This window comes from Pelobates fuscus, chromosome 9 (genome assembly GCF_036172605.1).
Source record: "Pelobates fuscus isolate aPelFus1 chromosome 9, aPelFus1.pri, whole genome shotgun sequence".
Lineage (NCBI taxonomy): Eukaryota > Metazoa > Chordata > Amphibia > Anura > Pelobatidae > Pelobates > Pelobates fuscus.
This window is the reverse complement of record NC_086325.1, coordinates 11251621-11274932: the sequence shown is the minus strand read 5'-3', so window position 1 is coordinate 11274932 and position 23312 is coordinate 11251621. Positions and strand designations below refer to the sequence as shown.

The 23312-nt window shown below is 40.5% G+C and overlaps 2 protein-coding genes across 2 annotated transcripts in view; both read left to right on the top strand.

Moving 5' to 3' along the window:
• LOC134572305 (cytochrome P450 2G1-like) overlaps positions 1 to 23312 on the top strand; it is a 131828-nt gene that overhangs the window by 70374 nt on the left and 38142 nt on the right. The gene's annotated exons all lie outside the window — the stretch shown is intronic.
• LOC134573592 (cytochrome P450 2G1-like) overlaps positions 14142 to 23312 on the top strand; it is a 46921-nt gene continuing 37750 nt past the window's right edge. The window contains exons 1-4 of the mRNA XM_063433377.1: positions 14142 to 14322; positions 14703 to 14865; positions 17834 to 17983; positions 20245 to 20405. Of these exons, the coding sequence (XP_063289447.1) occupies positions 14146 to 14322; positions 14703 to 14865; positions 17834 to 17983; positions 20245 to 20405 (651 nt within the window). The 5' untranslated portion in view covers positions 14142 to 14145. The remainder of the gene's footprint in view (positions 14323 to 14702; positions 14866 to 17833; positions 17984 to 20244; positions 20406 to 23312) is intronic.

The following is a 23312-nucleotide window of genomic DNA, read 5'->3' as shown; positions in this document are numbered from 1 at the left end:
CTATAAAATTGTGTGAGTATTCAAAGAGTTCAGAATATTTTTTTTAGGTATGATGCCCACTGAATTGTAGAGGTTAATTAATACATTTTTCCTGCTGCAGTGCATTCTGGGAGAATGAAGATGCACTGGTTATTTGGAAGCAGCAACCAGCTTGCTTGGTTAACTACAGCCATCGTTTTTGGTTAACTTCAGCCAACTTGGGAAGAGCTGATACACTGGTTATAGGTTAGGAAGCTGTATAGTTTTTTTATAGTAAGAAAGCCTTGTGTTGACTCATCCTGTATACAATAAGTAATATACTCCCGTCATGCCTGTGTGTATACTTTATTGAGTAGACACCTACAGCACTACGTTCACTGATTAAGTGCCAGTCCACACTTTGGGACAAAACATTAAACTTTCAGCTCCAACAAAGTATTGATATAATTATAGTTCAGTAAACCTCATGACAAGAGAGAGTTTTATTATGGTATACTGATACTACATTAAATTATATTTTTTTTTCATGTACACTGTGTGTATCTGATAATGTAACAGTGCAACATAAGACAGAGTAAATCAAATAAACAAATAAATAAATAATAAAAAAAAAAAATATATATATATATATATATATATATATATACATATATATATATATATATATATATATATATATATATATATGCATTCAACCCAAGGCTACCCGAATACACAGACTCTCAAGAATGCAGAAAACATAATTTGCCATTTATAAGAAATTAAATGTGCAAAAATCTAATTGTTAAAGATACAGTATAGTCACCCAGACCACTTTAGTGCTCCAGTCTCGTTAAGCCCTGCAATGTAAAACTTTACAGTTTTTGAAAAATTCACAAAAATTACATTGCAGGATTAAGACTGCCGCTAGTTGCTGTCAATCAGACAGCCACTAGAGGCACTTCCTGGTGGTTAGGCAGAATTTGGTCATTAAAAACCAGCGTCAGTTAAATCCCAACAGGGAAGCATTGAAGCAGAGGTGGCTCTCTAATTAGGCGGTTTAGGCGGCCGCCTAAGGCCTCGCGCTAAAGGGGCCTCGCGGCCGCCTAAACCGTGTAATTAGAGAGACACTTCAGTAGTGCTTTAAATTTAAATGCTTATTTGTAATATTTTCATGCCAGCCGGCGGCCGCATCCGCATTGCCGCGTCGCCTCTAATGAAAGATGGAACCCTCTCACATGGGTTCCGTGAGGTAGTGAGTCCCCTTCCCTCCTCCTGCACACTAACCTGCTAATCGGCCAATCCGCGATGCCGATGTTGATGACGTCACGACGCGACGACGTAACCCCTCCCTGCATACCCCCGCCTGCGGTACCAAGAAGAAGAGAAGAAAAAGAAAGATGCTGCTGGTGGTGAAGGAAAGAGAGAAGAGGAGAAGAGAGAAAAAGGTAAGGAGAGGAGATGGAAAAAAAAGGGGGGAAGGAGAGGTGATGGGGAAAAAAAGGGGGAAGGAGAGGTGATAAAAAAAAGGGTGGAAGGAGAGGTGATGGGGAAAGAAGGGGGAGGAGAGGTGATGAAAAAAAAGGGGGAAGGAGAGGTGATGGGGAAAAGAAAGGGGAAGGAGAGGTGATGGGGAAAAGAAAGGGGAAGGAGAGGTGATGGGAAAAAAAGGGGGAAGGAGAGGTGATAAAAAAAAGGGTGGAAGGAGAGGTGATGGGGAAAGAAGGGGGAGGAGAGGTGATGAAAAAAAGGGGGAAGGAGAGGTGATGGGGAAAGAAGGGGGAGGAGAGGTGATGAAAAAAAAGGGGGAAGGAGAGGTGATGGGAAAGAAAGGGGAAGGAGAGGTGATGGGGAAAAAAAGGGGGACGGAGAGGTGATGGGGAAAAAAAGGGGGAAGGAGAGGTGATAAAAAAGGGTGGAAGGAGAGGTGATGGGGAAAGAAGGGGGAGGAGAGGTGATGAAAAAAAAGGGGGAAGGAGAGGTGATGGGGAAAGAAGGGGGAGGAGAGGTGATGAAAAAAAAGGGGGAAGGAGAGGTGATGGGAAAAAAGGGGGAAGGAGAGGTGATGAAAAAAAGGGGGAAGGAGAGGTGATGGGGAAAAAAGGGGGAAGGAGAGGTGATGGGAAAACAAGGGGGAAGGAGAGGTAATGGGAAAAAAGGGTGAAGGAGAGGAGATGGGAAAAAAAGGGGGGAAGGAGAGGAGATGGAAATGAAGGGGAATGAGAGGTGATGGAAAAAAAGGGGGGAATGAGAGGTGATGGAAAAAAAGGGGGAAAGGAGAGGAGATGGAAATAAAGGGGTAAGGAGAGGAGATGGAAATAAAGGGGGAAGGAAAGGAGATGGAAATAAAGGGGAAAGTAGAGGAGATGGAAATAAAGGGGGAAGGAGAGGAGATGGAAATAAAGGGGGAAGGAGAGGAGGTTTAAATAAAGGGGGAAGGAGAGGAGGTGGAAATAAAGGGGGAAGGAGAGGAGGTGGAAATAAAGGGGGAAGGAGAGGAGATGCAAATAAAGGGGGAAGGAAAGGAGATGGAAATAAAGGGGGAAGTAGAGGAGATGGAAATAAAGGGGGAAGGAGAGGAGATGGAAATAAAGGGGGAAGGAGAGGAGATGGAAATAAAGGGGGAAGGAAAGGAGATGGAAATAAAGGGGGAAGTAGAGGAGATGGAAATAAAGGGGGAAGGAGAGGAGGTGGAAATAAAGGGGGAAGGAGAGGAGGTGGAAATAAAGGGGGAAGGAGAGGAGATGCATATTTTAATGTTTGCCTTAAAATATGCAATGTATACAGTTAATTTTAATATTTCCTGCTTATTTTTTTTTATTATTTTTTATCACGCATGGGGGGGGGCCTCATATTTGATTTTCGCCTAAGGCCTCCAAAAGTCTAGAGCCGCCTCTGCATTGAAGCAATGCTTTCCTATGAGAAGGGTATAATGCACTCGCAGCACTAGCTGCGAATACCCCCCTCCCTCTGTGGGTGCTGAGACTAAGAGATGATCAACCGCTCCCCCCAAATTATTTGTAAAAGCCCCCAGATCAGTCTGCAGGCATGACAGCCAGTCTGACCAAGTCTTGGTTTACAAGTAAAAGTGAAAGGGAGAAACAAACTGCATAAACGGTTCAGAAAGATTCCACTTTTAAGATCCAGTCCATAATGGATGAGGCATGATCTCTCTTCCAAAAACAATGGATGAGTTGATAAGATGCTGTCAGAAGGTGTTTTAGCAGGGATTATTTAAACTTGGACTGACATAGGAAGCAAATAAAATAGTACTGTAGAAGAAGAAAGACAAAGGAAGTCCCTGTTATAAATTTAATAAAGACAGTGTCCATATCGAAAATCTTTCAACTACTGGGCAGGGTCACCAGATATGGTTTTACATATGGATTGGAGACACCACCAACATTGATAAAGGCTAATAGAGCTGAAATGTTGTTGGATCATGATCAATAAATATACCCTGGACTTTTTACATGTGTCCAATCCATTTTGATTTATTATTACTTCCAACATTGATCTGGCATGGGTGGGGAAAACCTTTTTTAATTGAATATATTTACAATAGGTGTGGAATACGTGGCGCTATGTGATAAATGTGTCTGGGGAAAAGTAAATTCAAGCTGCTGTATAAACTCTATGGGTACTCCTCAAAACCCACCATACAAAGACAATCACCAAAGAACAATAAAGACTTCAGACTTAATAGGTGTTGCCACCCCTTAGGTCTTCTGTCTTCAAGAGTGCAGCACTGTATAATCTGTGGGGACACAGTGTTTTACCTGTGGTTCAAAGACACTTATCCTCTATATTCTCCAGTGTAATGTACATAAAAAAGAAAACAGAAAAGATATACAAATAATTGTGCTGTATATTAAATACTATAGTAAAAGGTTAAGTGAGTAACAGATGTATCTACACTCACATTTTTTAGAGCCTTTTCAAGTTTATTAGGCTCTAAACTTCCAAGCGTCTGTGTCTTTTAGGGTAGATCACACAACCCCTCTCTCCAATGAAAAGTACACAACGTATGTAAAAGACACAGATATTTCAAACTGTGTAGCAAAAGTGTAGCATCTTTGATAATAATTTCATATAGATAAAATTAAATTAAAGTGCTCAGCTTTTTTAGAGCCTTTTGGTAACTGGCTCTAAGTGTATAAGCCTAGTGTCAATTTGTGGGGTGACACTACCCCTTCCCTGGAATCACTTGTGCAGGATACAGTGGATTGGATAAAATAAGGGAATTTATTACAAAATATATATAAAATCACTATAAAAATATATATCTAGAAAATAAAAAAACAGATATATAAAAACAGTATATTTCAAATATTGGTGGTCCAAGAAATAATGAGTCCACTTTAAAAGCCAAAACGTGTTTCGCCGGTAAAAACGGCTTCCTCAGTCAGCTTGTGAAGGTCCTCTCATTCTACTGTATTATAAGCGTTCGAAATCCCGCCGAAAATTTCATTCTCGGCTCGGATTGGTCCTCTGTTTCACGTGACGCGGCTAGAAGCCGTCGCATCACTTCCGGTATTTCGGCACTACAAGGCCCATGATGCTTTGCGCGCCACGCGCAACTTCCGGGTTTTCGTCCGGTTCTTTATGGGGATTGTAGTCCGTAAATGCAGGGGTATCAAGTCTCTATTAGAGCCTGCTTAGGCTCATAACAATATGGGGATTAGAGTAAAAAGGAAAAAAAGGTGTATAATTGCATGTTATTATATTAAAATAAATATTCAAGATATATACATATATGTATTAAACCTTGTCCCATATGTTCTTCATATAGTGCCTTATATATGCAGATTTAGTCAGAAGAATACTGGTTTTTATCCAAGTTAATAAAAATAACAATGTACATGAATTAGTAGATGAATATATGTAGTTATGAATCCTATGATATCCCATATATAAAAGACATATAAATATGTAACCAGTGAAAAAAGGATGTTAATGACTGGTGTATTCTGAACATATACATATAGTCTGGGGGCTAAAGTGTTTAAATTGAAGATCCATTTGGTTTCAATCTTTCCTAATTTTCTAATTTCATCTCCCCCTCGCCAATTCAGTGTAACCTTTTGGATTGCCATGAATTCTAAAAATTGGGGATCTTTATTGCGTATTAAATTAAAATGTTCTGAAACACTATGTTTGTCAGAGCCTTTTTTAATGTTTCTTATGTGTTCATTTATTCTTGTTTGTAAGGGACGTTTGGTTCTGCCTACATAAAACAAATTACATGAGCATTTTAGTATGTATATTACCCTTTTTGAGAAACATGTAATCATTTGACGTATTTTATATTTCTTTTCCCCTTTTGGGTCATAAAATTCTGTGATATGTCTTTTTGTGCTTTTTGTGTTTCTACAAGCTAAGCACTGTCCACAGCCAAAAAAAACTTATTTTTGAAAAAAGGGGGTGGGTGTATTTTCTTTAATATGATTGTGTACTAATTTTTGTCTTAGGTTTGGGGCTCCTCTATATAGTAATTTAGGTCTCGTTCCTTAACATAGGCCAATGTTTATTTATTATTTGTTTAATTTTGTGGCTTTCTTGATTAAAATTACAAATAAAAGGTTAATTATTATTTTCATTTCTGCTTTTGGGTTTATATTCTAGCAAGGTAGATCTCTCCATAGTGTTTACTTCTTTAATAGTGTTTACAAGGGAGGTTTCTTCATACTCCTTTTCCATAAAATCTTTTTTTATTTTAATTGCTTGAATCTCAAAAGTGCTTTGGTCTGTGCAGTTTCTACGAATTCTCATTAGTTGTGCTTTTGGGATATTTTTCAACCAGGGAGAAAAATGGCAACTGTTTAGGTAGATGTAATTGTTCACATCTACCGGTTTAAAACAAGTTTTGGTTTTGATGCAATTGTTTTCTATAAAAATAGTTAGGTCTAAAAAATTAACACTTTCTTTACTATGTTCCGTGGTTAATATCACTCCCCAATCATTCGTATTTAAAAACGTTAAAAACGTTTTTAAAAGATCCACTGAACCATTCCAGATTAAAAATATGTCGTCTATGTACCGCTTATCGGAGACCAGGTTCGCTCCCCAGTCCTGGTTGTTATCTATAAATTTGATTTCCCAATGCACCATAAATAAAGTAGCATAGCTTGGAGCGAACCTCGTCCCCATAGCAGTACCGACTTTCTGTAAGTAGAATTCGTTATTGAACCAAAAATAATTATTATGAAGGATAAGTTCTATTCCTTCCATAATAAAGTTTATTTGTTCATCTGGGTAGGTGTTATCCTTTCTAAGAAAAAATTCCACTGCCTCTAAACCTTTCGTGTGTGAGATGATGGTGTAGAGGGAACTAACATCCGCCGTTACTGAGATATAGTTGGGTTCCCATTGTATATGTTGTAGTGTTTGTATAATGTTTAATGTGTCTTTCAGATAATTTGGAGTTTTCTGGACAAGGGGTTGAAGACAGGTATTCCGATAGCCTACTGGATTCGGAGTCTATCCCTGAGACTATCACTCTACCTGGAGGGTTGGTTAAGTGTTTATGGATTTTGGGAAGATGATAGAAGACGGGGATTTTTGGTTTGATGATGTTAAGGTTCTAATAGAGACTTGATAGCCCTGCATTTACAGACTACAATCCCCATAAAGAACCGGACGAAAACCGGAAGTTGCGCGCGGCGCGCAAAGCATCATGGACCTTGTAGTGCTTCTAGCCGCGTCACGTAAAACAGAGGACCAATCCGAGTGGAGAATGAAATTTTCAGCGGGATTTCAAATGCTTATAATAGAGTAGAATGAGAGGACCTTCACAAGCTGACTGAGGAAGCCGTTTTTACCGGTGAAACGCGTTTTGGCTTTTAAAGTGGACTCGTTATTTCTTGGACCACCAATATTTGAAATATACTGTTTTTATATATCTGTTTTTTTTATTTTCTAGATATATATTTTTATAGTGATTTTATATATATTTTGTAATAAATTCCCTTATTTTATCCAATCCACTTTATCCTGCACAAGTGATTCCAGGGAAGAGGGTAGTGACACCCCACAAATTGGCTTATACACTTAGAGCCAGTTCCCAAAAGGCTCTAAAAAAGGTGAGCACTAGTGATGTCCCGAACTGTTCGCTGGCGAATAGTTCCTGGCGAATATCGCTTGTTCGCGTTCGCCACGGATGGCGAACACATGCGCTGTTCGGTCTGCCCCCTATTCGTCATCATTGAGTAAACTTTGACCCTGCCTGTACCTCACAGTCAGCAGACCCATTCCAGCCAATCAGCAGCAGACCCTCCCCCCCAGACCCTCCCACCTCCTGGACAGCATCCATTTTACATTCATTGTGAAGCTGCATTCTTAGTGAGAGTAGGGACAGTGTAGCTGCTGCTGATTTGATAGGGAAATTGATAGCTAGGCTAGTGTATTCAGTGTCCACTACAGTCCTGAATGACTCATCTGATCTCTGCTGTAAGGACAGCACCCCCAAAAGCCATTTTTATTGCTAGAACATCAGTCTGCCTTTTTTTTGTGTAATGTAATTGCAGTAATTGCAGTTGTGTAATGTAATTGCCTGTGTGTCAGGCTCACAGCATATACTGTGCCCACTTGCCCATTGCCACCACTCACTCATTGGTGTCCCAATAACTTGCATTTAAAAAAAAACTAAACTTTTTTGACTGTAATACAATAGCAGTCAGTTTCCTTCACTAGTGTGCGTTTCAGGGCCTGCCCAATGCAACCACTAACTCACTGGTGTCACAATAGCTTGCATTTAAAAAAAACTAAACTTTTTGTACTGTAATATAATAGCAGTCAGTTTCCTTTACGAGTGTGCGTTTCAGGGCCTGCCAGGGCACAGTGTCACACCAGTGCAACTCATATCTGGTGTAACAGTAGTGTACATTTAAAAAAAAAAAAAAAAAAAAATTTGACTTTATTAGATTGAATAGCAGTTAGTTGTCTGCCAGCGTGTGTGTCAGGCTCACAGCGTATACTGTGCCCACTTGCCCAGTGCCACCACTCACTCACTGGTGTCCCAATAGCTTGCATTTTAAAAAAACCCGAAACTTTTTTGACTGTAATATAATAGCAGTCAGTTTCCTTCACGAGTGTGCGTTTCAGGGCCTGCCCAGTGCCACCACTTACTCATATATGGTGTCCCAATAGCTTGCATTTAAAAAAACCAAAACTTTTTGGACTGTTAACCACTGCTGTCCTCCTTGCCCCCTCTCAACCATCCGCCCCTCCGTCTCTCGCCTAGAGCAGTTCCTGCTCATCTGCCCTCAGTCAGTTGTCTGTCAAGGACATGTTTGAGCGTAAGAAGCCAATGTCACAATGTCACCCCCTTGCCCGGCGTCTGACAGCTGGCTTGACTGAACTATTAGCCCGCCAGATTTTACCATACAAGTTGGTGGAGTCTGAGGCGTTCCAAAAATTTGTAGCTATTGGGACACCGCAGTGGAAGGTACCCGGACGAAATTTCTTTGCACAAAAGGCAATCCCCAACCTGTACTCGATTGTGCAAAAGGAAGTAATGGCATGTCTGGCACACACTGTTGGGGCAAGGGTCCATCTGACCACTGATACCTGGTCTGCAAAGCATGGTCAGGGCAGGTATATCACCTACACTGCGCATTGGGTAAACCTGCTGACGGCTGCCAAGCATGGAATGCGTGGCTCTGCAGAGGAGTTGGTGACACCGCCACGACTTGCAGGCAGGCCTGCTGTCACTTCCTCTACTCCTCCTACTCCATCCTCTTCCATAACCTCCTCGGCTGAGTCCTCTTCTGCTGCTGCGTCTTGCTCCACATCAACAGCACCCCCCAGCTCCCCAGGTACAATTCCACATCCCAGATACGGAATTGTCACGCCGTCTTGGGGTTGACTTGCCTGAAAGCAGAGAGTCACACCGGACCAGCACTTTTGTCCGCCCTGAATGCACAGGTGGATCAGTGTCTGACTCCACACCAACTGGAGATCGGCAAAGTGGTTTGTGACAACGGAAGAAATTTGTTGGCGGCATTGAATTTGGGCAAGTTGACACATGTGCCGTGCATGGCACATGTGTGTAATCTGATCGTACAACGCTTTGTGCATAAGTACCCAGGCTTACAGGATGTCCTTAAGCAGGCCAGGAAGGTGTGTGGCCATTTCAGGTGTTCCTACACGGCCATGGCGCACTTTTCCGATATCCAGCGGCGAAACAACATGCCAGTGAGGCGCTTGATTTGCGACAGCCCGACACGTTGGAAATCAACACTCCTAATGTTCGACCGCCTGCTCCAACAAGAAAAAGCCGTTAACGAGTATTTGTATGACCGGGGTGCTAGGACAGCCTCTGCAGAGCTGGGAATTGTTTTGCCACATTACTGGACGCTCATGCGCAATGCCTGTAGGCTCATGCGTCCTTTTGAGGAGGTGACAAACCTAGTCAGTCGTACCGAAGGCACCTTCAGCGACATCATACTATTTGTTTTCTTCCTGGAGCGTGCCCTGCGAAGAGTGCTGGATCAGGCCGTAGATGAGCGTGAAGAGGAAGAGTTGTGGTCACCATCACCACCAGAAACAGCCTTATCAGCATCGCTTGCTGGACCTGCGGCAACGCTGGAAGAGGATTGTGAGGAAGAGGAGTCAGAGGAGGAATGTGGCTTTGAGGAGGAGGAGGAAGACCAACCACAACAGGCATCCCAGGGTGCTCGTTGTCACCTATCTGGTACCTGTGGTGTTGTACGTGGCTGGGGGGAAGAACATACCTTCAGAGAGATCACTGAGGACGAGTAACAGGACATGAGTACATTAGATTGCACATTAGATTGCACGCCCAGTGCCCCAAATTTGAAGTAGGAGGAACGACCAAGCATCTTTTTCCATCTCCCGCTTCCTAAAATCGATGCCTTATATACACGGCCCTTGATAGGGGACGTAACAGGGATTAAACTGATAGGAATAGTACTACTTAACACACCACTCCTATCTGGTGGCACATTCGATTGCACGCGCAGTGCCCCAAATTTGAAGTAGGAGGACTGACCAAACATCTTTTTCCATCTCCCGCTTCCTAAAATCGATGCCTTATATACACGTCCCCTGATAGGGGATGTAACAGGGATTAAAATGATAGGAATAGTACTACTTAACACACCACTCTTATCTGGTGGCACATTAGATTGCACGCGCAGTGCCCCAAATTTGAAGTAGGAGGACCGACCAAGCATCTTTTTCCATCTCCCGCTTCCTAAAATCGATGCCTTATATACACGTCCCCTGATAGGGGACGTAACAGGGATTAAACTGATAAAAATCGTACTACTTAAAACACTACTCCTATCTGGTGGCACATTAGATTGCACGCAAAGTGCTCCAAATTTGAAGTAGGAGGACCGACCAAGCATCTTTTTCCATCTCCCGCTTCCTAAAATCGATGCCTTATATACACGTCCCCTGATAGGGGACGTAACAGGGATTAAACTGATAGGAATAGTACTACTTAACACACCACTCCTATCTGGTGGCACATTAGATCGCACGCGCAGTGCCCCAAATTTGAAGTAGGAGGACTGACCAAGCATCTTTTTCCATCTCCCGCTTCCTAAAATCAATGTCTTATATACACGTCCCCTGATAGGGGACGTAACAGGGATTAAACTGATAAGAATAGTACTACTTAACACACTACTCCTATCTGGTGGCACATTAGATTGCACGCACAGTGCCCCAAATTTGAAGTAGGACCGACCAAGCATCTTTTTCCATCTCCCGCTTCCTAAAATCGATGCCTTATATACACGTCCCCTGATAGGGTACGTAACAGGGATTAAACTGATAGGATTAGTACTACTTAACACACCACTCCTATCTGGTGGCACATTAGATTGCACGCGCAGTGCCCCAAATTTGAAGTAGGAGGACCGACCAAGCATCTTTTTTCCATCTCCCGCTTCCTGGGTGGAGGAAGAGAGACCTTCAATGACATCAGTGAGGACAAGGAACAGGACATGGCTAGCTTGGTATCCAACCTTGTGCAAATGGGGAGTTTGCGGTTGTGCAAATGGACTGTTTGCGGTTGTTTGCGGTGCGTTAAACGGGGAGTTTGGTCTGTCACTGTGAAGCGGGCATAACCCTTACACTACCTGATCGATACAACATCATACCTGATGTTTTAAAGCACGTTATTCCAAACTATTTAGGAATGTTAGGTGATTTATGCCCTTTATGGATTAAAACCAGACTCTGCATCAACTATGTAATTTTCCATGGGAGTTTTGCCATGGATCCCCCTCAGGCATGCCACAGTCCAGGTGTTAGTCCCCTTGAAACAACTTTTCCATCACTATTGTGGCCAGAAAGAGTCCCTGTGGGTTTTAAAATTTGCCTGCCCATTGAAGTCTATGGCGGTTTGCCCGTTTTTTTTTTTAATTTTATGTTCGCGACATCACTAGTGAGCACTTTTATTTAATTTTATCTATATGAAATTATTATCAAAGATGCTACACTTAGTTTGAAAAATCTGTGTCTTTTACATACGTTGTGGAGATGAACATACACACTTTTCCTTGGAGAGAGGGGTTGTGTGATCTACCCTAAAAGACACAGACGCTTGGAAGTTTAGAGCCTAATAAACTTGAAAAGGCTCTAAAAAATGTGAGTGTAGATACATCTGTTACTCACTTAACCTTTTACTATAGTATTTAATATACTGCACAATTATTTGTATATCTTTTCTGTTTTCTTTTTTATGTACATTACACTGGAGAATATAGAGGATAAGTGTCTTTGAACCACAGGTAAAACACTGTGTCCCCAAAGATTATACAGCGCTGCACTCTTAAAGACAGAAGACCTAAGGGGTGGCAACACCTATTAAGTCTGACGTCTTTATTGTTCTTTGGTGATTGTCTTTTTTAATTGAGCTGGGGATAGGTGCTACTGTGATAATTTCTTAAAATTACTCTCCTGGGGTGTCACATAAAAGTAGGAGTGATGGGTAAATATGCAAATATTTTTTCCAGTCATTTGGGGATTAAGAGATTTGCAATTCCTATGACTATTGGTCATTATATATAAGGGGAGAGGAATAATGTATAGTTAGAGTATCCCACTAAACATGGAAAGGTGTTTTATAAAGATTATCTGAGATCAAAGTTATTCAAATGTAGATAATGGTCTGTGCCCACGGGAAACATTTAAGATATACTCTAGAAAGCAGATTTGCATGGTAATAGTGCTCTAGTTTCAGTAATTCCAAACCCCTATAGATGTACGATGTGTTAACAAAGAGATGCCCATCCAGTGCCTTAGAGACCTTAGATGGAATGATTAATTTAATTCTAGTGGACAGGTAGTTGTGGATACCAATCTCTGAAAGGGTCTAGTCAAAAAAATTGTACAGGTCATGTTAATATCTGTGGAAAGCCTTTTTTAATAAGATGAAGATGATAACTCCTCCCTTGGGGTGTCTTAATTTTGGCAATACAAGTAGTTTGCTATCTCCGCTGCTTATCATGAACCAGGATATGCCCAATCCTGCCTCCGCCACCCCTTCCCCCGGCATAATAAGAACCCTTAGTTAATAAACATTGAAGCTTAGCTTCCATAATAAGTTACATTTGTAATTCTGCACATGTTTCTGCCAATTACATGTAAAAGTAAGTGAATCAGTTTAGGGTGTCCTCCAGCCCCTGATTCTCCTGCTATTTAATGCTTGCAACGTTTTTTATTGCCAGTATCTATGCAAATCACAAACTTTCTAAGTATATATTCATGGGACCTCCAAACCATAGAGGGAGACGTGTCCAGGGAGATATTATTCAGTGGAGTTATGAATTAGTTAAATTGTATTAGTGCCATTAAGCAATAAGACAACGAGACACCACTGTGGTTGTCTATGAAGCAAAGTCAGTGTAGAAATTCAGGGGTGCATGAGCAGACCATATAGTAGAATTATCTTCTGTAAATAACAAAAGTTGTAGGAAAAACATGTCTAGCCTTGAGTACATTTTAGAGGCACGAGACAAAAATAATAATCCCATGAAGATGGGTGTAATAGCCTCCAACAGTTAAGCAATTGGGCCTGATGCAGAAAGGAATTATCTAGAGAAGCATCTAAGGTAATATTGCAGTCACCTCCAAATAAGGTAACACCCTCAGTAAAGTGTTCAAGCATAAAAATGCAATCCTTGTTTCCTATTAAGTAAGGTTTAGCATATCCAGGTGACAGAGGCACTTAGACCCAAGGGGCACAATCTCCGGTTGAACAGCAGGAGGGGAGCACACAGCACTGCCCTCCTGCCATTCACTACATGTGTAGTGTGACCGCATGGACCACAGTAGAGGTCTACTTGGGCTCTCAGAAAGTACTCACTGAGAGCAATGAACAACTTCCTACCAGACCAGGGAGAGGATACTGAATAGGCTACAAGGAGGTAAGGAGGCACAGAAAGGGAGAGTGGAAGAGACACAAAAAGGGGGATAAGGGCTTGTTTTGTGGACAATGACCTTCCTGCAGCTGTTTGGGAAGTATGAAACTTATGATGGTTCCCTTATATCTGTAAATGAGCCCTTAATTCATGGGGAAATGCCTCGTGCATTATCAGTCTGTGCCCATGTGGCTCAGCTGCTATCCACACCCCTTAAATGCAATTATTGTATCAAAATCTTTATCAATATCTAGTTAAAATTATAATTTCCTTAACCTATGTATCTGTTTTATAACTCACCACATAATTTACACATGAGTTAATCTCTATTTTTCTTGCCTGATGCACGATGATCAAGTTTCAGATTAAAGGGACACTAGTTATGTAATCAGTGGAGTGGTTATGTTGCCTGGAATCCCAGTGTGTTGTTTTCTGTATTTTTCCAAACTGTTTAGGAACACAACATCTGGGGGCTCCACATGGCTCCCCTCCTTAGCTGCATTAAAACATGTGGAATTTACACTTCTACATTAAAAAATATTAATTCTGACAGCCTCAACCACCAGCAGCTTGTACTAATTTAAAAATAGCTTCATGAAAAAAAAACATATTTTTTTCATTCCTTTTAAAATATTTGTTATTAGAATAACGTAGATTATTCTAAGATGTTTATTAAGTGTGTGGTTTGGAAAAGATCCATCGTACTCCACCCAGGGTGCATCAAGCTACTTAATGCTCATTCATTGTGCAAGAGAGAGAACGTGAACACAAGATCGAGAAGAAGTCCATCATGGATAGTGCTGGCCTTGGGTCACTGATCATCATACTCATTACCTGCCTCTTTATCTACATCACATGGAATGCAACCTACAGGAACCGTAACCTTCCACCTGGTCCGACTCCCCTACCGCTGATAGGAAATCTACTCCAGATCAAATGGGGACAGATGGCAAATTCTCTAATGAAGGTTTGGATTTCAAATATGTTCTAGAGTCACATTTATCAATATATTCTCTGTTTAGCAGATTTTGTTATTTCATCATTTATTATTACATTTAATATGATTAAATAATCAGCGACATGTTTAATGTTAAAAAGGGGCAGTCCCATGTAGGAGCAAAGTGATCTAATGACAGCGACATGTTTAATGGGTTAAAGGGACAGCCCCATGTAGGAGCAAAGTGACCTAATGACAGCGACATGTTTAATGGGTTAAAGGGACAGTCCCATGTAGGAGCAAAGTGACCTAATGGCAGTGACATGTTTAATGGGGAGTTAAATGTAATTAGCCCCTTCATACATGTAGAAAAGATTCAGATGGTTTAATTTCTTGTCTCTGTTTCACAGTACAGGAATCAGTACGGCTCAATTTACACTGTATATTTTGGAACAAGACCTGTAATTATCCTGTGTGGGTATGAAACTGTTAAAGAAGCACTTGTTGATAGAGGAGAGGAGTTTGCTGGTCGGGGAAGAATTCCACCGATTGAGAAACTTACACAGGGTTACGGTAAGAGAAACTTTGTCTGGCTTATTCACTGTAGGGAGAATTGCCAGATATTCAAAGTGAATTCAAACATTTGTGCCAAAAAACCCAAATGAAAGAAATTAAGAAACATTGTCCAAGCCAGTTATTATTCCACTAAGGCTAGTTTGAATTTTTGAATTTTAAATTCACTTTTCATTCTTGGCAATTGTCACTTTTCTGAATATATTTATAGTGCATACAGAAAGGTTACGAGTGTATTTGGGAGAAAATAATACCATCAAAGGGCTCAGAGACACAGCAAAACACCAAGATCAAAGCACACGCACATAGACACAGAGCCTCTTATTTCAGGAGCTGTTTAACCCCTTAAGGACCAAACCTCTGGAACAAAAGGGAATCATGACATGTCACACATGTCATGTGTCCTTAAGGGGTTAATATTCTTAGATAGGACTGAAAAACGATTGTAATATTTTTACTTTCATTTTTTTGCCAATATCTTTTTTATTGAGGCAAGCTTGAGATATATGACATACTCAAAGCAAGCATGTAGCATGGCAGGCAAAGAAGCATATTCATATTAGTTGGTTAACACAAGAGAGATTATTCCCAACAGATTTTGGCAAATGTTTAAATAAAAAAGGAAACTGGTGTTACTCAAGCCACGAGCGTTTCATGCAATGCAGTCATACAACCAGGAGAGAATAAAACGTAAATAAAATAAAATAAATAATTTGTGCAAGCAAGGAAACACATTGTTACAGTGGTCTATGGGTTCATTAGTGAGAAATAAATGCAGTAAAATATGTACACACGATATAGAGCATCTCGCTCCTGTTGAGTAAGGTAGGAAAACCAGACTCTGTTAACAATCTGTTTACCATGCCTTTTATCTCTGTGTCTAGATGCATATGCCCCTTCCTCTGCTTTATTGCAACCCTATCTGACCCTCACATATCTTTATTAAACAGCCTGATTGAAAAATATCAAGCCCCAATACTGCTGTAAGAAAGTCTGATAACCGCCCTCCCCTCCCCTCACCACCCCACTCCATGCTCATTATTACATTTATAGATTGTCTGTCACACCCACATTTTAGATAAGTAAAAATTACAGGTGTACACACTGCCTCTTATTAGTACACTCAGGGCCGGCCTTAGGGGTGTGCGAGCTGTGCGGCTGCACAGGGCGCCATGGAGCAGGGGGCGCCCTGCGGCCGCATAGCTCACACGCCTACCCGATGTTTCTCTTTGTGTACTCAGCAGTCTGTGTATGTATTCAGCAGTCTGTGTGTGTGTACACTGAGCAATCCATGTGTGTGTGTGTTTACTCAGTTGTCCTTGTGTGTGTACAGAGCAATGTGTGTGTGTCTGTACTCAGCAGTCTGTATGTGTGTACTGACTAATCTGTGTGTGTTTGTGTGTACTCAGTTGTCTTTGTGTATGTACAGAGCAATGTGTGTATGTGTACTCAGCAGTCTGTATGTGTGTACTGAGCAATCTGTGTGTGTGTACTCAGCAGTCTGTATGTGTGCCTACTCAGCAGTCTGTGTGTGTAAATTCAGCAGTCTCTGTGTGCGTATTGTATGTATGTATTACATTTGTTTGAGGTACCAATAAATATAAGCTTAATGTTGTCGATAATTTAAATTTTTATTCCTGTGAGTGGTTGTGTAGGCAGGGCCCCAATGCACTGCTTTGCCATGGGGCCTATAATGCAGTTAAGATTACCTGGTATGTTGGGGTGTTTTTTAGTATTCATTTTCCATTGCTAAGGACTACAAAAATAACTTAACTTCAGATACACACGGTTGGGCGCCAAGGGAGATAAATAACTCATTATTTTACAGCTTTGTTTGTGCTTCCTGTGACAATTTAATATAAGAGACATATTAGTAGTTACCTCTCTGCAAAACACTTTTTACTTTAATAAATACTGTGACAAACTGCCATTTGCCACTGGGCATTGGAGAGGACTTATTGCTAGCCTCCTGCCCTGCGACTATGGCCCTGCAGTTCTGTAACAGAACTTTACAATTACCTGGGAATATTTGTTACCAAGTCAGCCCGTTTACAGAGACTATAACCACCCTGGAATGGATTACCTGGTTCATGTGTGAATAGGATATGAGCGCTATTTGGTACTTTTGTGCGCTCAGATCCCAGCTATCTGGGGATATGTGACACGTCTGTGTTTTATGTATAAAATGTGACTTTGTGTATTTTATAGTATTTTAATGCTTTGTGCTCACCATGTGCAAAATGGAGTCTTGTCTCTGGCCTGGGAGATAATTGAATTACTTCTCAATTATCTCCAGGATAGAAGACTCTGAAAACCGGTCTGGGCCAGATAGCCATGTGCCAGCCAGGGCCCAAAAGATATTTTACTAACTTCTGAACCCCTGGTCTGATTCATGCCATTTTTTGATATGTTGTTCCCCTGAATGGATTGATTGTGAATATGTTTTTATGTGAATTGGATGTATGGTTTTAGAGTTATGAATGTTGGTTAAAAAATATGTTTTAAACTGTATGTATAATTGGATTACCTTTCAGGCTAAGGGGAGGGAATCTGTGGGATGTAACCATTGTGTGATTGGTGTATTGTAAATCCCTCCCTTGCCTGGGAGAATCCTTTATAAGACAGTGTGTGAATAAATCTTGAGTTGAGTTCTGCTTGACCCTTCAAAATGCAGCCTCGTCTCGTTCTTGAAAGGGAATTATATTGGATTATTACCTTGCCTTTTTACAGCTGAACCTGACTCTCCCCCTGGATCTTGTGGATGGGATTAAGAGCTCCATTACTACACAGCAGCTTGTCAGGAAAAGGACAGTACCAACGGCTAATACCCTCTCACTACCTGGGTAGCCGTTACAAATACAAATTGTGTTTCCTTTGTCATGCAATTGCTGCAAAACACCACACATGGCATGAATAGTTGTCGAGGTGCCTGACTTCGCATGATTTTACAGTGAGTTCTGTGTTTCAGGGATATCTTTTATTAATGGAGAACGATGGAGACAGATGCGATCCTTCACTTTTAAATCCCTGAGAGAATTAGGATTTGGGAAGAAAACTTTTGAGGAAAAAGTTCAGGAGGAAGCTAAAAGTGTGGTGAAAGAGCTTAAATCACTCAAAGGTTTGTACCACTTCGTATAAATTCCTCCCCACTTTCTGCACACACACACTCTGATACACACAGAAACACACAAAATGATTTATCTACAAAACTTCCCATAGACTTTAATGGTGACTTCTGTAGATACATTATTTAAAAAGTCTATCCAAAAATATGAAATAGAGGGCAAAGTGTGCTATATCGAGCTTATATCGATATGAAAGCACAAGTGGGATTTGTATCATGTAAAGTAATTGTTACTAAAATACAGATGTAAAATAGTCCATGCATTTGAGTATCTGTAAGGAGCCTCACTGCATTTTGGGGGATATAGCTGTCTTAGGTTCAATTATAATTTAAAAGAAATCTACTTACATGCTCTTAACACAGGCGTACAGTAAGTGCATGTACGTAGGTAGAGGCTATTCTGTATGGCCATACCAAAACAAAAAGGGGGACACCTTACTGTTCCCCCATCCCTTTATTTCTTGAATAACCAAGGCATTTCTTGGGCCTTCCATTCTCGTAATGCTAACCACTAGCCGATCATCGGCTCAGTGGGCACGTCTGATATCTATACCTGTACCTGATATAGATCCAAATATTGACCTTTGTTATATTCAGAGGAGGCCCAAATTATTATTATTTCAAGTGCACTTGGAGCAGCGTGAATTCAGGCACCAGACACCTGTTGGTATACAAAATAAGCCTCTGACCTTTATTTTGTCAGTTGTGTTTTTCCACATTAAAAAGTAAGTGCTTACGTGCAAATACTTATAGGACAGTAGTAGGAAAGGAGTGAAAGGGTGAAAGGAGTACAGATAAGACATAGGGATGAACATCATGTACATATAACAGATAAGTTCAGAGAAAAAGAAAGAACAGACTGATTTAGAAGAGACAGCTCAGGTGGGGGCTATCTGCTCCCGGAACTAGACATATATGGTCTTAAGTGTCTTTTTAAGCATTAAGCATTTCCTGAGTCCTAGTTAGCCAATTTTAATATAGGATATCTAATATGATACCTATAAGCTTGAACCTTGGAATCAAAGTAAATTATATCACATACCCAAGGTTAGGGGAGGGATCACACCAGCCCAGTGTTTAAGACACTTGCAATTCGTCAGTACATACGGACTGCTGGTCCAACCTCCGGTTGACAAGGACCATTTACTGTCATGCTGTTAAAAACAAACAGGAACACTTGACAAACAAACACAAGGGAGATGGGAAGCTGTTACCAATCTGGGCAATTAAGATGGCTGCTTGACCTGCAAAATGCCCTCCTATTTATACTGGAAACAACTCTTTGCCCTAAACCTCCAACCACCATGCTAAGACCTCGTTAACATCTCTTTCTATACACTCCCCTCACTCTCACATGTCCCTGTTCTGTCTAGGCCTTGCATGACTGTTCAGGGTCTATCACACCAGGCAAAACATATTGGAGAAAATAGTAACATTTCTTATGGACTGATGGTGTTATCAAAACTTATTTATATGTATGACATTTTGGCATAGATATGATGCTGTTATGATAATTTGTAAAGTGTGAATAAATAATCCTTTTGACAGTCAAGCACTATATGTACTCGTCTCTTTTATTATCTCCATAAATCTATGAATCATAGGTTGGCTATGATCTAACAGGAAGATTGATGTAGAGTGATCGCTGTCCTGTAAGGTGTTTCACAAATTGGGGTGGGAGTCTTATTTCATCACATCACACTCCTGATCTTCCTTATTTATGTCCTTTACATGCACCTCCTAAAAAAAGCAAGTTTGCAAAATTTTTCTAGCAAGAATAGATGAAGAAATAGATAAATATATGTCGAATATATTCCTGGATAATTAACGGAGTAATATTTGAAGTTTAAGATTCAGAAAAAAAACACCACTCTGAGTATTGCAATTTATAAATTCACTAAACAGCTGGTAATAGATTAACCCCTTAAGGACACATGACATGTGTGACATGTCATGATTCCCTTTTATTCCAGAAGTTTGGTCCTTAAGGGGTTAAACAAGTGCAGTGTTCCAGAACAGGCACTGTATTCCACAGCAAAAACAATGAAGCAGAACATGCACAATGTTTCTACATCAGGTACATTGTTCTTCAGAGTATTCCACAATCTGCACACTGTTCTGCAACACGTATAGTATTCTATAGCACACTCACATGTAGACCGTTGCACATTATGCATAGCACAGCCAAACGTACTCTGTAACACACTCACATTTTCAGGATTCTTGCTCACTAACCACTGATCGTTTCAATGTAGGGAAATCCCTGGATGTAACCAGACTGTTCATGGATGCATTGTCCAATGTCCTTTTCTCCATCATATTTGGGAACCGTTATGAGTACAAGGATGAGAGATTTGTGAAGTTCCTGGCAGTGGTAGAGGAGACTTTTCACATTATGAGCTGCCCGTGGGGACAGGTAAATGGCATTATTTAAGAGTTTATTGAATACTTTTGTATTTACATGTTAAGACAAGTGGAGACAAGTTGAGCAAAGTGTTCAAAGAATGCATTACAAAAAGGAAAGCTATTAGAATCAGTGGACTCTATATATGCGTGTATGGTTGAATTGTATAGCTTATAACCTGAAATATAAATATAACTGTATGCGTAGAATTTAAAAATGAGCACACAGTGATGGGAACAAACAAACTTGACACATTCTGATTACATTTTACATTTCTTGCAGTGTATTTACAGTATAAAATCAACTCTAACCAGGAAGGGAATCAATACAAAGGAACTTCCACTCCTCATTACAATGCTGGTTGGCAAAGAAAAAAAATAAGGTGGAAGCTTTGAGTCACCTGGTGGAATATTGTGGGGCAGCGGTGGGATCTTGTGGGGGTGTGGCCTGTTATATAGGGCTATTAAAGTATTTAGGTCAGCAGGGCACTCTACTAAACTAACTGATAAAATAATTTTGTTTAAGAAACTTGAAATTCGTCAGTTTAACTTGGCAGACTTTCGTGCTCAAAACCTGATTCAGTAACAAGTCAGATGAGCTTAAAAAGGCTTGCAAATGGACCAATCAGTATGCTGCAAAATATGTACATAATATAATACTATATATATATACATATTGCCGTACACTGATAGGGGCATTTTCCATCCATTTGTTTCACATGTCAATTGAGAAAAAAACAACATAGGGAGAGCAGGAGGGGCAGTAAAACAATTTACATTTACATATATTTATATTTACATATATTTATATTTACATATATTTCTTAAAGATATATAATATAAAAATGAGGGATTTTGATTTTTTAATGATCCCTGTTTTTATAATGTATTGGTCACGTCTCACTAGGTCTATGAATACAATCAACATTCAGTGACTGTCCCCTTTACCCATCAATCAACCTTTTTTTTCCAATCCATCACGACAGGGGAGCTGGTTTAACTGATTCAGAATTCCATTTCCCGTACTCAACACCAATAGCCAGTGCCACTTAACACCACCTTTTAATCACTCCCCACAAGTATAGTGTCTGAGGGTCCAATATCTTTGCAATAACCAATTTCAAAATCCGTTTACCCGTTGGCAGTTAATACTCCTTAATACTCCACAGCAATGCCCAACATATTTACATTTGTTTTTGCTGATAGTTGTGTTTAGTGTTTGGAATTGTTTGTTCAATTAACAACAAAATGTGCAGCCAAAAATGGAGGCTGTGAGATATTAATGTCACACTGTGAGATTTTCCTGTTTGCTGATTTATGTTTAAGGTTAGGGAGGACACCACAATATAACAACATGCAGGTAACATAGAGATGTAAAAAAAAATACAAAACAGAGGAAACAGCGCTAGAGAAACCAATACTATAAAGAAAGTATATTAAAGGCAGCAAACCTAAAGTAGGGCTCTATCGAAGCCCTACTGACAGAAATTATTATTATTACTAATATTATTATCATTATGTTATTATTTAAATAGCACCATCAAATTCCGCAGCGCTTTACAATGGGTGGACGAACAGACATGTAGTTGTAACCAGACAAGTTAGACACACAGGAACTGAGGGGTTGAGGGCCCTGCTCAATGAGCTTACATGCTAGAGGGAGTGGGGTAAAATTACACAAAAGGTAAGGATAGTATTAGACTAGTGACAGTTGCAAGAGAGGAATCAGTCGGGAGCAATTAATAATTTAATTGATATGCTTTTATGAAGAAGAGGGTTTTTGATGATTTTTTGAAGGAGTAGAGACTGGGTGAGCATCTAACGGAGGAGGGAAGCGAGTTCCACAGGAACGGTGCAGCCCAGTAGAATTCTTGAAGGCGAGCATCAGAAGTGGGAGTACAGACAGAAGATAGGCGTAAGTAATACTTGTGTAGTAGTGAGGATAGATAGGTGGGAGCAGCATTATGTAGAGATTTAAAAGCAAGAACCAGAATTTTAAATTGAGCCCTATATCTTACAGGAAGCCAATGTAGGGACTGACAGAAAGGTGAGGTGTGGGAGGTGCAGCCGGACAGGAAGATGAGCCTCGCTGCTGCATTATTATGGACTGTAACGGCACAAGTTGGGAGCACGTAAGACCACTGAGAAGTGGATTACAGTAGTCAAGGCGAGAAATGACAATAGAAGGGACCAGCACCGTAGTCGCTTCTGGTGTTAAGTAGGGTCGGATGTGCGCAATGTTTTTGAGATGAAAACGACAGGATTTGGCGATAGACGAATATGAGGCGTGAAGGAGAGGTCGGAGTCAAAGAGAACACCTAGGCAGCGAGCCTGCATGGTGGAGCTGATGGTAGCACCATTGACTTGGAGGGAGACAGACACAGGAGTAACAACACTTGAGGGAGGAAAGACCAGGATTTCAGTTTTGGTCAAGTTTAGTTTAAGGAAGTGGGAAGCCATCCAGTTAGAAATAGCAGAGAGGCAGTCAGAGACACTAGTCAAGATGGACGGGAAGAGATCAGGAGAGGACAGGTAGATTTGTGTGTCAGCCACATAGAAATGATACAAAATAATACAAAACATTAAAAGAGAACGTTTTCGCCAAAGAAAAAACTATTTACTGAGAAAAAAAATAATAAAAAATAAAAAAATAATATATATATATATATATATATATATATATATAGTAAAAACCAAAGAAAAGAAAATGTTACTTGCGCTTTCTCCTTAATCCCTATGTATATTTAGACAAATGGAGGTCATTTAGTTGCTCCAATGGCCATTGGAGGGATGCCCGCCTGCCAACGTCAAGGCAGACCCCCCTAAGCGGGTCCTAACACTGACCCTTCAGCCTGCTTCCTTGAGCTTCTGGCAAAGATATCTCTGATGAGACAGAAAGGGGTATTTTTTATATACACCC